At 39.2% G+C, this 13,246-nt stretch overlaps 2 protein-coding genes across 6 annotated transcripts in view; one reads left to right on the top strand and one right to left on the bottom strand.

The window, feature by feature from the left end:
* The window catches only part of CPQ (carboxypeptidase Q), a 495,923-nt gene that overhangs the window by 74,605 nt on the left and 408,072 nt on the right, over window positions 1-13,246 (bottom strand). For all 5 annotated transcript variants that reach the window (XM_055348055.2, XM_063709392.1, XM_063709393.1 and 2 more), the window contains one exon: window positions 2,198-2,399. In XM_055348055.2, coding sequence (XP_055204030.2) covers window positions 2,198-2,399 — 202 coding nt within the window. The remainder of the gene's footprint in view (window positions 1-2,197; window positions 2,400-13,246) is intronic.
* TSPYL5 (TSPY like 5) overlaps window positions 1-13,246 on the top strand; it is a 330,888-nt gene that overhangs the window by 212,879 nt on the left and 104,763 nt on the right. The window lies entirely within an intron of this gene.

Genomic DNA, 13,246 nt, shown 5'->3' with positions numbered 1-13,246 from the left:
CTCAAGTGATTTACCCACCTCGGCCTCCCAAAGTGCTGGGATTACAGGCATGAGCCACTGCACCTGGCCTCTTATTAATTCTTACACAACCATAATGGGCTCAGTCTCCCCACTCCATTCTATTAGGTAGAAATCAAATCTGACCTCATCTTACCATGGCAAAGACAGAAAATGCTTTCTTATTTTAGGTGAAAAGAATCAAATTAACCTGATCACTCCAAACAGAACCATTCTTATACAACATGTTCATGTGAAGGAAAAAAGCTAGAGCCAAGTCTCAATGATCAAACACAACAAAAAAGAAATACCTGGGATGGGGAGGGACAAGTTTTTGTTCCCAATTCTGTCTTAGGTTTCAGCTCCTTCCCTCACCTGGAACCACCCCCAGTCTGCACTCTCATTCACCCACAGTCTACCAGTCTTTTCCTCACAGCTACCACACAGCAGCTTATTCAGGGTTTCTCAATTTTTAAGAAGTTCCTGTTGAAATATTTCAGGCTCAGAAAAAAATCTAGAATTTCATACAAGTGATTCTATATAATTTAAAGGGCAGACTCTCTCCCCTACACTTAGATCATGTTTATCAATGACACATATGTAGATAGTATTGGATCTGTCCGGAGAAGTACAGCATTGTAAATGGAAATGTTGCTTTAAGAGATTTCAAAATATGTTAACATACACAGAACAAAGAACAAAGGAAAAGAATTTTGGTCTTTCTATTAGAGTACAGAAAATCTCCTTTTATTTTTAGTTATGAAAGATTATTATAAACCTTAAAACTTAAAATATGCCTTAAAAATCTGCAGTATTGCAAGAATAAGCTTTTTAAAAATCTTAAATCTATGTAGTATGTTACTATTGGTAAAATCTACTTTGCAGCCTGGAAAAAAAAATCTGGAGTGGAGTAGGTCCAGAGACACTGTTTTAGTACCTATGAAATGTTCGTAGCCACAGAAATATTTCTGAACACAGCAATGTTCAAACCGTTCAAAGGTTAGGCTTCCTATGTGTATAGTACAAATACAGAACAATTTGCAGATGGATCCTTTAACTTTTTTGGATTATGGATATAATGGTGTTGAGGAAGCAACCTCGGGTCACAAACAATATCAGTAAACTTTTTCAATGGCCAGGCTTAGGTAACTTTGTGAAGTAGTATACATTTGTCTTCTTTAAGACCGTTCTAGAGGCCAGGCATGGTCGCTCATGCCTATAATCCCAGCATTTTGGGAAGCCAAGGCAGGCAGATCACTTGAGCCCAGGAGTTGGAGACCAGCCTGGGCAACATGGCGAAACTCTGTCTCTATAAAAAATACAAAAGTTAGCCAGGCATGGTGGCTCACACTCATAATCCCAGCTACTCGGGAGGCTGAGACAGGAAGATTGCTTAAGGCCAGGAGGTGGAGGTTACAGTGAGCTGTGATCATGTCACTGCACTCCAGCCCAGGTGACAGAGTGAGATCCTGTCTAAAAAAAAAAAAAAAAAAGAGACTGCTCCAGCTGTTCCAGCTTGTATTTCTGTAAATAACCTCCTCATGTCCGCTCCCATTTCATAATTTCATCCCTGACCCCAGGGACTTAGGACTTCTCTTCAGGATATTCACATGATAAATCACTGCCCAGGGTAAATTAGTTTATGCTCAACCTCTTGCACAGGAGTCTTTGCATTAAGGTAAAACATGATTAAAAGAAAGTACCCCACCCTCAAGGAATCTCTCTCTAATGGTAAAATTTCAGATACCACAGTGTTTTAATAGGGAATTATTTGGATCAGGGAAGTTTTTCTAGCACAGGACTAGAACTAGAAGGATATTAGTAGTAATATTTGCCTTCTACTCTATTTCTCAAATTTTGGTTATGAGATCATTTGTGCTATAATCACCAAAGATACCTCCTTAAAAAACAAAACAAAACAATGGATTTTTAGGCCCAATTCCAGAATGACTAAATCAGAATCTCTGGGAGTGAGGAGCTTATAATTTAGAAAGAGTGGAGGGATACAGATGGGTAAACAAATACAAGGTGAGGACTATTATCCCAGTTTTGGAAATCATCAGATTATACCTTGAACAAAAGCTTAAGGTTTCCGTGGACAACCTGGCCTACCAGTATTCATTGTGCTCTATTAAAACAGAAATTTTATTTTAAATTGTTGGCAATATATAAGGAACACAACTTCATCTTTTGGTCTTACCAGGCACTCCAGCTTGGATCCAAAAGTTGATGTCTGTCCCTTCTCCATGGCTCAGGACCTGAGTGATATTGAGGGGCTGCAGCAGGCTCATAACCTCCTCCATGATGGCCCTGGCCTTTTCACTGCCAGTGAATTGCAGCCCAGTGGGTAGGAAGGTTCCCGCGTCAGACTCCATCACCAGACTGTAGTTGGAAATATTTACCTAAACACAAGAGAACATTGTTTGGTTCTTATCTGTTGCTTCAGTGCTTTCTCCTTGGGAACTATCAAACAACAATTACCAAATACTTTACCTCCTTACGGCTGTGCCAAAACACATGTTGCTGTGCCTGACTTAAGGTCTGCTCTGCATATTATCTAACCATTCTGAGATGCACAATTACTCAGCCTAGGATTTGCCAAACTCAAGAGTTGGCTTGAAAGGATTAAAAAAATATAATGAAGGGAAATATAAAGCCCCATATTAAAGATGGTCAGTTATTTCTACTAGCAATAATATTCTTTCAACTAATTTTCTTAAGTGTTCACTGTGTTCCAGTATACAATTCCTCCTATGTGGCAGGGATCTCCAGATAGTATTAGCCGTGCTCAGACAAAAGAAGGTATGCTCTGTGAACTTATTTCTTTGCACCTCTTTCCTCTAAATGGATATTCTATCTTATCTTAATTGTGAGTTCTGCCGAAGCTTAAAGACATCAAGCTGACAGGTTTGTCTTGGGGTTCTGATTTTGTTATTGTTCCATCTGTTGAATCTCCAGGGAGGGAGGTAATAGAACAAGGCATGAAACACTGCTCTCCCTGGTGTAAAACCACAGCACTCTTAATTCCAGGCAACGCTGCCAGGCCACTAGTTCATAAACTCTTTCCAAATAAAGTCTGGTAAGAAAGCACACAGTTATTTCATGTAGCCAATATTGTCACGGCACAAATTTAGAATATAATAGGCTCTTGACAGGTTGCACAGTTAAATTGCTACCCAGCCCGAAAACTTGCAACTTTAAGATCCTTCAAACTGGCCAGCTCATCTGTTTCCCAGGAGCCAACCACATCTTCAAGACCTACCAACTGCCACCTTGGTTGACTTATTCCCAAGCTATCCTTGGACAAACACTGCTACTCATTCCTCATTACTCACCTAGTAAAAAATCAATAATAACATTTGTACATTGCGTCCAGAGAGCTTTCACATTGGCAATCTCCTTTGGTGTTCTTTGGCAACTCATAAAATAGACAAAGCAGTATTATTAATGTTGCTGTTTTATAGGAAAGGATCTGACAATCAGGGAGGTCAAGCGATTTGCTCAATGTCATACAGCTGGCAAATGGTAGCGCTGGCTCTGAAACCCCCTGCTTTCCAAGACTCCACACTACCATCACTAGCATGGCACTGGAGGGTAAGCAATACTTGTTCTGCATTTAGAATAATTTTCCACCTACATAACAATTTGGGGATTGCATAGCATTTCTTTCTAAAACAGATTCCATTTTACAATGATTGCCTAACCTTTTGCTTTGGAAGTATATTGTAGTTATAAGGGCAAGAGCAGTGACAGTTTCTAAAGAAAGATGTTGCCGGCATTTACTGAATGCAGGGCCCTGGGACACCAACATTTTTTGTTATTGTTAATGATGAGAAGGTTAACGATGCAGAAGTCTGTTCATATTTCTGCTCTCACTTCTAAGGGGCTTGTCTTCATGGTGATTTTCAGTGAAAGACCCAGGGCATTTATAATAAAAAATGCCACCTCAGCTTTCAGCTGAGGATACTGCATTATGGTAGCATCATTAGAGTTAATAATATGCAAAATATTTGCATTAATGTCTTACATTCAGGGCTCGTTTAACTAGTACACTGATGCTAAGTCAGCAGGTTGACATGTAATTTGGCAGTCCTAAGCCTCTTCCCTTCTATGCCCTGCCACACCCACAACCCTAAACCCTTTCCCTCTCCTGCAAAAAGGAGAAAAGAACATTCACAATATATCTTGCAAATGAAAACAGAATTGAGTCATCTTGTTTGTGAGGGTTTCCATATTGCAGGCAGATCCCATTCTTCCAACAAGAAAATCAGCCAAAGTGCTTCTAGTCATGTACTGTGTAGGTTAAAATTGGAGCTACATGATAGGAAGAATCAATATCATTAAAATGGTCATACTGCCCAAAGCAATTTACAGATTCAATGCTCTTCCTATTAAACTACCAATGACATTCTTCACAGAACTAGAAAAAACTATTTTAAATTCATATGGAACCCCAAAATAGCCCAAATAGCCAAGGCAATCCTAAGCAAGAAGAACAAAGCTGGAGGCATCACGTTACCCAACTTCAAATTATACTACAGGATTACAGTAACCAAAACAGCATGGTATTGGTACAAAAATAGACACAAAGACCAATGGAACAGAGTAGGGAGCCCAGAAATAAGGCTGAACACCTACAAATATCTGATCTTTGACAAAGCTGACAAAAAAAAAGCAATGGGGAAACGGTTCCCCATTTAATAAAGGATGATGGGATAACTGACTAGCCACATGCAGAAGTTGAAACTGGACCCCTTCTTTACACCATATAAAAATCAACTAAAGATTGATTAAAGACTTAAATGTGAAGCCCAAAACTATAAAAACCCAGAAGACAACCTAGGCATACCATTCTGGACATAGGAACTAGCAAAGATTTCATGACAAAGATGCCAAAAGCAATCGCAACAAAAGCAAAAGTTGACAGATGGAACCTAATTAAGAGTTTCTGTACAGCAAAAGAAACTATCAACAGAGTAAACGGACAACCTACAGAACGGGAGAAAAGTTTTGCAAAGTATGCATCTGACAAAGGTGTAATATACAGCATCTATAAGGAACTTAAAACAAATTTACAAGGAAAAACAACCCCATTAAAAAGTGGGCAAAGGACATGAACAGAGGCTTCTCAAAAGAAGACATACATGTGGCCAACAAGCATATGAAAAAAAGCTCAATATCGCTGACCATTAGAGAAATGCAAATCAAAACCACAATGAGATACCATCTCACACCAGTCAGAATGGCTACTATTAAAAACTAAAAAAAGTACATGCTGGTGAGGTTGAGGAGAAAAGCGAACACTTATACAATGTTGATGGGAGTGTAAATTAGTTCAACCATTGTGGAAAGCAGTGTGGCGACTCCTCAAAGACCGAGAGACAGAATTACCATTCAACCCAGCAAGCCCATTACTGGGTATATACCAGTTAAGGGGAAATAGAAATCATTCTATATTATAAAGACACATGCATGTGTATGTTTACTGCAGCACTATTCACAATAACAGAGACATGGAATCAACCTAAATGCCCATCAGTGATAGACTGGATAAAGGAAATGTGGTACATATATACCAGGGAATATTACGCAACCACAAAAATAATGAGATCATGTCCTTTGCAGGGACATGGATGGAGCTGGAGGCCATTATCCTTAGCAAACTAAGGAAGAAATGGAAAACCAAACACCACATGTTCTCACTTATAAGTGGGAGTTAAATGGTGAGAACACATAGACAGATAGAGGGGAAAGACAGATAGAGGGGAACAACACACACTGGGACCTACCAGAGGGTGGATGGTGGAAGGAGGGAGAAGATCAGGAAAAATAACTAATGGGTACTAGGCTTAACACCTGGGAGAGAAAATAATCTGTACAACAAACTCTCATGAGGCAAGTTTCCCTATGTAACAAACCCGCACATGTACCCCTGAACTTAAAATAGAAGTTTTTAAAAAGTGGAGCTAGTTAGCAGTTTGGCTGTTAGACCCAACATTAATGAGCAGCCTGATGAGTTGGACACTGCCCTGGGCTCAGTCTGTTGTATTCCTGATTCAGCAACTGATACACTGGGCTACAAAGGTGGGTGAATGGCCTCTCCCTCTGTCCCCAAGTCATGTTACTTTGGTCCTTGGCTTCTGCATCTGTAGGTTGGGACAAAAGCTTGAATAATGAGCCTGTCCATATGAAGCTTCAAGCACCTTTAAAGAAACGGCCTTTAAACCAAAGCAAAAATGGTTGCATGAATTGAAAACCAGGGCTTCTAATAATGTGTTCATTAAGTGCTTCCTGGTCCTCTTTAACTACAAATGAACAGATGTCCTAGGGACAGGGGACTTCACAGTTTGTGAATGCCATTGTGCAATGTCACAGGATGTTGACAGGAACGTAGAGAATAGTGTAAATAAGGAAGGTTTCAAAGGTGCCCTAGGCTATATATGTGGCAGCCATTTTAGCAGAGAGATCAAGAGTGTGGGCTTCTGAATGATCCAGACTGGGTTTGACCCTCACATCAACCAATCTTTAGCTGTAATGGGGATGATAATGGTACCCAGCTCATGGAATTGTCAAAAACAGTACATTGTAAAGGCTAGGGCATAACTAGCACTTGGTAAACAGTAGCATTACTGTTGTTACTGTTCTTGGCACTGAGCATCAACACTTCTCAGATTTTCAAGGATGGTCTCAATATAAGCCCTTCTGTTAGCTGATTACAACGATGCTAGGCAGCATTTCTGTGATGTTTCCTACGAGCCAGACACTATGTGTAACATCTTACAGCTCATCCCATGAGTGTGCATGATCATTCTTTAAGTGCTCTTATATTTCTCATCTGACAGATGAAGTAACTAAGGTTTAGTCAGGTTGACTAACTTTCCCATGGTTACCTAGCTAGTTAAGTGGTGCAGCCAGAATTCCAACCCAGAGGAATTCCTTCTACCTCCTAAGCAGTGCTCTCAGCCTCTCCACTGCTGGGTCTCCTGAAAGTCACTTCTGTCAGGCCACAAGTCCTCACTTTTAATTCAGAAATACAAAGACTGTAGTTAAATGTATACATTAAAAACTTTTTTTCATGATCATAACACAAGGTATACTTGGACAGAAGTTGTTGTTCCTGCTAAAAAAGTAATTTGTTTAAGCCAAGAAAGAAATGAAAACAAAAACAAAAATCTCTTGCTCCACAATTTGCTTCCAACTAGAAATAAAAAGCCTAAAATAATAAAACATCTTTTCAAGCCAAATAAGACAGGATGTGTAGATATCAGTAAACCAGAATTCTGGCATAGGTATAGAAATGTTTGATTTCTATTCGTGTAGAACTTTTTAAGTTGCTGCTTACATGACGGCAGCGTTTTATTGTTTTCTATTTATATATAAACATCTCCATATGTTTTCAATAAGGAACTAAGAAAACAAACCACCCACCGTCCATGACACTGCTTTTTCTCTACATTTATAGAGTCATTATCTAATTGTTAGCACATGGTGAAGGAGTTGGGACAATGTCTCTGCACAAAGAAACTGGAATGAATAGCTGTGTCACTGGGCTGTTAGAACTGCTGCTTCTCAGGAATGTGTTGTCACGAACATCCTTATTCCTTAGTGTGCTATGTGTGGGTACACACTCAGTATAGATTTGAAAAGCTGATTATAGCTAGTGACAGGGAGCAGAGTAATGCTCATTTCACCCAACTCATTTTAGCACATGTAACAAGATATTCATCCTCTTGTTTATAGGGTGTAGGAAGAAACCAACTTCTAGAGGCTGAATGCTTTATTGCTGAGATAACCAGCACTGATTGAGACAAGCTGAGGCACATAGAAGAGGAGGCTGAGCAGCTCAATGATAAACTCAGATATTATCTGTAAACCCCCTATTTTGTTCTCTAAATAAAGAGAAGCAGCTCTTTATTAGGAGCCATGAAAACTGTCATTCATTACCATGTAATATACATAATGCAATGTAGAGGAATGCTCCAAGGTAACCTCTTACGGTCAGATCATAGGATTAGTTAATATCTGCTCAGGGTTGAGGATTCATAATTTTGTCTTGTGCTACAATCACATGCTGTAACACTTCTGTTTCTTTTTTTAAGGGTCAGGCTACTCTGCCAAAGAACAATTTGGTTACCATTAGCATTCTTTGGGTGCAACGCAAGATTCAAAAGAAAAGTGTTTAAAATACATATTGCATGTTTTAAAATACTTGCTAATATAAACACAAGGATGATGTTTGTGTTTTTTGCTTTTATAAAATTCTAGGCTACTTTTCAGAAACATAGACCCAAGTTCAATAATAGCTCCTTTCTCTCCAAATTTGGCTTCTTTGTTTAAAAGTTTTTTATCTTCTCATAACCTAGAAAAAATAACCTATGAGACCACCATGGAAAAATAAATGAAATAAATGTATTTCCTCATGTTTCTCAACATGTCTTTGAATTTGACTTAAAGTGACATTGAAGTCTCAAGATTAAGTGGAAAGAAAAGAGACTCCTAACTATTTGAATTAATCATGTAGCCTCCTCAATTTATTCTTCAAAGAAGTAAACTCCACACTGACACAGGGCAATCAATTTTAGTAACTCTTTCTTGCCCTGTAAATGTAAATATTTTACAGATAACGGTGGTGATGCTGTTTGGTCAGGTGGTAGGCTCAAAACAAGTTCTCAAAAGCAAATCATCTTACAATGTGTGTGCTGAGTTGCTGCAATCCTGTTTTGCAGTTCTGCCAGTGACCCTGGAATTCCCAGTTTCTGTGGATGAAGGTGATTTCTTTACAGAGCTTCAGCTCAAACAACTAACATGATTGGATGATAGGTAAAGAAGGTTCTCCTGCTGTGCAAAGTAGAAAGACAGCCTTTATTTTCTGGTCAGATCTACCCTGAAGTTCAGACTTTTCCTTTTGACCTTTACTTTCAGTCTCCAGCACTCAGTTTTGAACAGCTTTGGGCACCCAAGGGAGAGCCAGGAAAGGGATGATAACATAAATTATTTTATTTGATAGCTCAACTGGCTGCAGCTTGGGGAAATGGGCAGTCTTGGGTAAGTTACATTAGTACCAAAATTGTAGACAGAGCGGGAAACCTAACACATGCAGGAGCCTCTGTGGATCTAACCATCTTCTCACTGCACTCCTACTATGGTTTAGCCACCATCGTACCTGGAGACAGGAACAGAATGAGTAGCCACTGGAGATCCCTTTCCAGACCTATCATTCTCTGTGTGTGCACAGAGGTATTCTGTTCTGAGACAAACCTATGTTTTCAGGCAGTCCAATGTTTGCAATGTCATTTGAAGCACTCTAGATCTTAGTGAATTCTCCTCTTGTGCTTGGTAAGGTCCGTGGATAACTCTTAAGCTTACCAAAAACACATGATCCCTGCATAAATGACACTACGGTAATAACAGTGAGCCAGAAGGCTAAAAGTGTGGCATAAACATTAGCTAAAAAGAGTAATTTTATTTGTATTATATAGCAAATCTGACTGCATTTGATATGCTTTTTTAAAAAATGCAATATCCAGGATATTTGGTAGATATGACTTAAAAAAAGGCTTACATAGCAAATTGATATCTATTTCAGCTTCTAATTTTATTCTTTCATGTTGAAGCAATATAATAATAATAGAAGTAGTGGGACTCAAGAGCTCACAATTAAATTTTGATTCCTTTAATGCTATGTATTGGTCAAGTGTTTCATGCTACTGGTTTCACATTCATTTCAGTATGTAGTCGTAGAAGAGAAAGTACCAACACAGCTGGCTTTGTAGGAGCAGACTTCCTGCCTTTTTCATTCTCTATCCCTCTCAGTCCCCTCTTCTAACAGGTTATCTGTCATTCTTTCCTGTTATACCCACCAGACTACTATTCTTCTCCAGGTTCAAAAGGTAACAACTAAATTGCCTGCCTGAAGAACCTTTCCTTCATTTGACCATTTTCCTTTAACACTGTGACATGCTAAATAAACTAACACATAAAGATGTGTTTCTTGTTTTTGATGGCATTGTTGTACCAGCCAAGATAGTGCTTTCTGGTTGACCTCTAATGTCCTTCTCTTGGTTGGGAAGACTGCAGCAGCTTCTTCAAGTCCCTTTCTAAGGTTATAATGGACCGCTAAGTTCATCTACCCATAAGTGGACAGGTTATTTTTAAAAAAATAGTACTCATCATTTTCTTGTCCTGCAAAAATAGACTACACTATACTCTAGAACCCAAATATTTACTCAATCCTAGGGTGTATTAGGGTGTATCATATTAAAACCCAATTTGTGAGTTTTTCTTTCTCTAGCCTACAGACAAGCACTTTCAGCATTTCTGGATTGTGACAATATCCCCATATGCCTTATTTGATCAAGTACTCTTTACAAATATTAGTAAAGATGCTAAACACAACTTTAGAAATAATTATATTTTCTTAGGCGGGCCTTTCCTTCTTCTTTTTCAAAAGAAAATTAGCAGGTTTGAAACCTTATGAAAAACAAAAGTACCAAAATATGAACTTCAGGGCTCCTTGGTCTGCTCAAGTGACTTCATGCCCTACTTCTGCCCAAGCCTTCTGTGACTACCGTCCATACCCCTCCCTAATTTGTTGGCCTATTGCACTTCATTCAATTTTTTTTAAATACCTACCTTGTTCCTGCAAAAATTTAAGGCTTTCTACAAGAAAATATCCTAATACTGTACTAAAAGAGTAGGTAAATGCACTAGAACCAAGAAAATGCCATGAACACAGGAATCACCTGTGTGGATCTCTGCCATATCTCTAGATTAAATAACAGAACTAAGCACATAGTAGGTGCACAATAAATGTTTAAGGCAAAGGAAAAGTCACAATTTGGAACATTGTGACACAGCCTTAAAAGCAACTTGAGGATGTAATTTAGCTCTAGCTTGTGGCTGCCAATGTGAGAGCGTGATTGATGTATTACTGAGCTCTCATTATCTAGGAAGAGAAAGTGCACCACCATCTCCTTGAAAAAAGCAATATTTTTTCCTAGCGCTCAGTTCTAAGAGGAGTAATTACATGGCTCTTTATATGAGGAACACTGGACAAAATAATGGACACAGTCTCCAATAACAGTTTTACAAAAGATGCAGAAACACTTTTCCTAACACTATTTCTTACATATTGATCCTCAATTAAAGCCAAAAGCAAAATATTAAGTCACATTTCAGTAAATGTGTTTTTTTCAGGAAGCAAAATGTATTTATTCAACAGCTATTTTGACGTAAACTTGAGTGATAGGGTGACTATACATTTTTGTTTGCCCTAGGAAGTCCCAGTTTACATCCCCTGTCTTGGTGTTAATTAACAGAGCCTCCTTTCTCTTGCAAACATTTCCTGGTTTTAATAATAAATCATATTTCCAACCTACATATGAGGGTATCTATATATGAAGATGACTAAGATAGGGTTGCTTTCCTAAAGGAGGGGAGAGTTTACCAGCAGAGGCAATAACTGGCTAATACATTAAATGTGATGAGTTCTATGAATATGTAGAAAGAAGGGAAAGCAACTACTGAAAAATGTTGGCAAAAGCTTGATAAAAGAGGTGATGTTTGGCCTCAGCAAATACCCTAGATTGAAAGTTTTCCCATGAGAGCAGGGATCTTGTTAGTTCATCAGCATATTCTCAGAACCTAGCTAACGGGCACTTGAAAATACTTGTCAAATGAACAAATGACTTTATTCTAAGCATCCAACTAATGTCCAGAATGTAGCTTTCCAAGAGAGGATCAGAGCTTAGGCAATCTCTAAAAGGATAAATATAAGCATGTTCTGTAGAGTATCTCACTCTCAAACATTGGTTGTCCCTCCTAGAATTTTTGTAGGCATTAGCAAAAAATTTAAAGTGGAAACCATTAGTGAGCATCAAATTTCAAACCTGTGATGGAGCTGCACTTGACGTTTGTTTACTCCCGGAAATGCTTTCTTCCCTTGGCTTCTGGAACCTCAGACTCTTGGCTCTTTTTATGCTTTACTGGATGATCCTTCTCATTTTTCTTGGCTGGTTTTCTCATCCTCCTGACCAATAGACATTGGGGTGCTCAGAAACAGACTAAAGGCCTCTTCTTTTCTCTATCACACTTACTGTGTTGGAACCCTTATTTAGGCTCATGGTTTTAAATAAATCTGTATGGTGATGAGTTCCAAATTCATATTTTCATGCATCTCCTGAATTCTATACTCATATCCCACAGCTACTCAGTATCTCTACTTAGATGTCTAATTGTGTATTAGTTTCCTATTGCTGCTGTCACAAATTACCACAAAGTCACTGACTTGAACAACACAATTTGTGCGTGTGTGTGTGTGTGTGTGTGTGTGTGTGTTTTGAGATAGGGTCTCACTCTGTCACCAAGCCTGGAGTGCAGTGGCATGATCTTGGCTCACTGCAGCTTTGGCTTCCCAGGCTCAAGCAATCCTCCCACCTCAGTCTCCTGAGTAGCTGGGACTACAGGTGCACCACCACGCCCAGCTAATTTTTTTGTGTTTTTATAGAGGAAAACTCTCGCCAGGTTGCCCAGGCTGGTCTTGAACTTTTGGGCTCAGGTGATCCACCCACTTCGGCCTCCTAAAGTGCTAGGATTATAGGCATGAGCCACTGTGCCTGGCCTAAAAATTTATTCTCTAACAGTTCTGGAGGTTGTAAGTCTGAAATAAGCCTTACAGGGCTAAAATCAAGGTGCTGGTAGAGTTGGTTTCTTCTGTAACTCCTCTCTTGCTTGTACACCCAAAATGCAATCTACCAACAAATCTTGTTGGCTCTATTTTCAACATAGACTTACTCTCCGACAACTTCCCATCAGTTTCCCTGTTCTGACTCAGTCCAAGCGACTACCAGCCTTCACCTGGAGTACTGCAGTAGCATCCTGTCTCCCTGTTTCAGCCCTTGACTTCCTTCAGCCTATTTAGAAAATGGGAGAAATGATCTTGGTCAGGGAGAATCTGAAGGTGAGAGTTGAGTTATTATTTATTTGGCTTTAGGACTAAAGAAGCCTCAAGTTGTCTACAGAATATGGACTTGAACCTCAAAAGGCTGAAAAAGTTAGCCACAAAACCGTCTCTATCCAATTACATCAGCTGACTTATTGAAGGAAAGGTGGTGCATCCAATGGCTTTAGGAACTGGTGGCAACAATAGCCCTGGAGAAAGGAGAGAGGGGAGTGAGACATCAGGAGGAGGAAGAAAACAGTTCAGAGAGACTGATTCCAGTGAGGGTCATGATGATGTGATAAAGGAGGC

Source organism: Gorilla gorilla, chromosome 7 (assembly GCF_029281585.2).
Source record: "Gorilla gorilla gorilla isolate KB3781 chromosome 7, NHGRI_mGorGor1-v2.1_pri, whole genome shotgun sequence".
NCBI lineage: Eukaryota > Metazoa > Chordata > Mammalia > Primates > Hominidae > Gorilla > Gorilla gorilla.
This window is presented reverse-complemented; position numbering and strand designations above follow the sequence as displayed.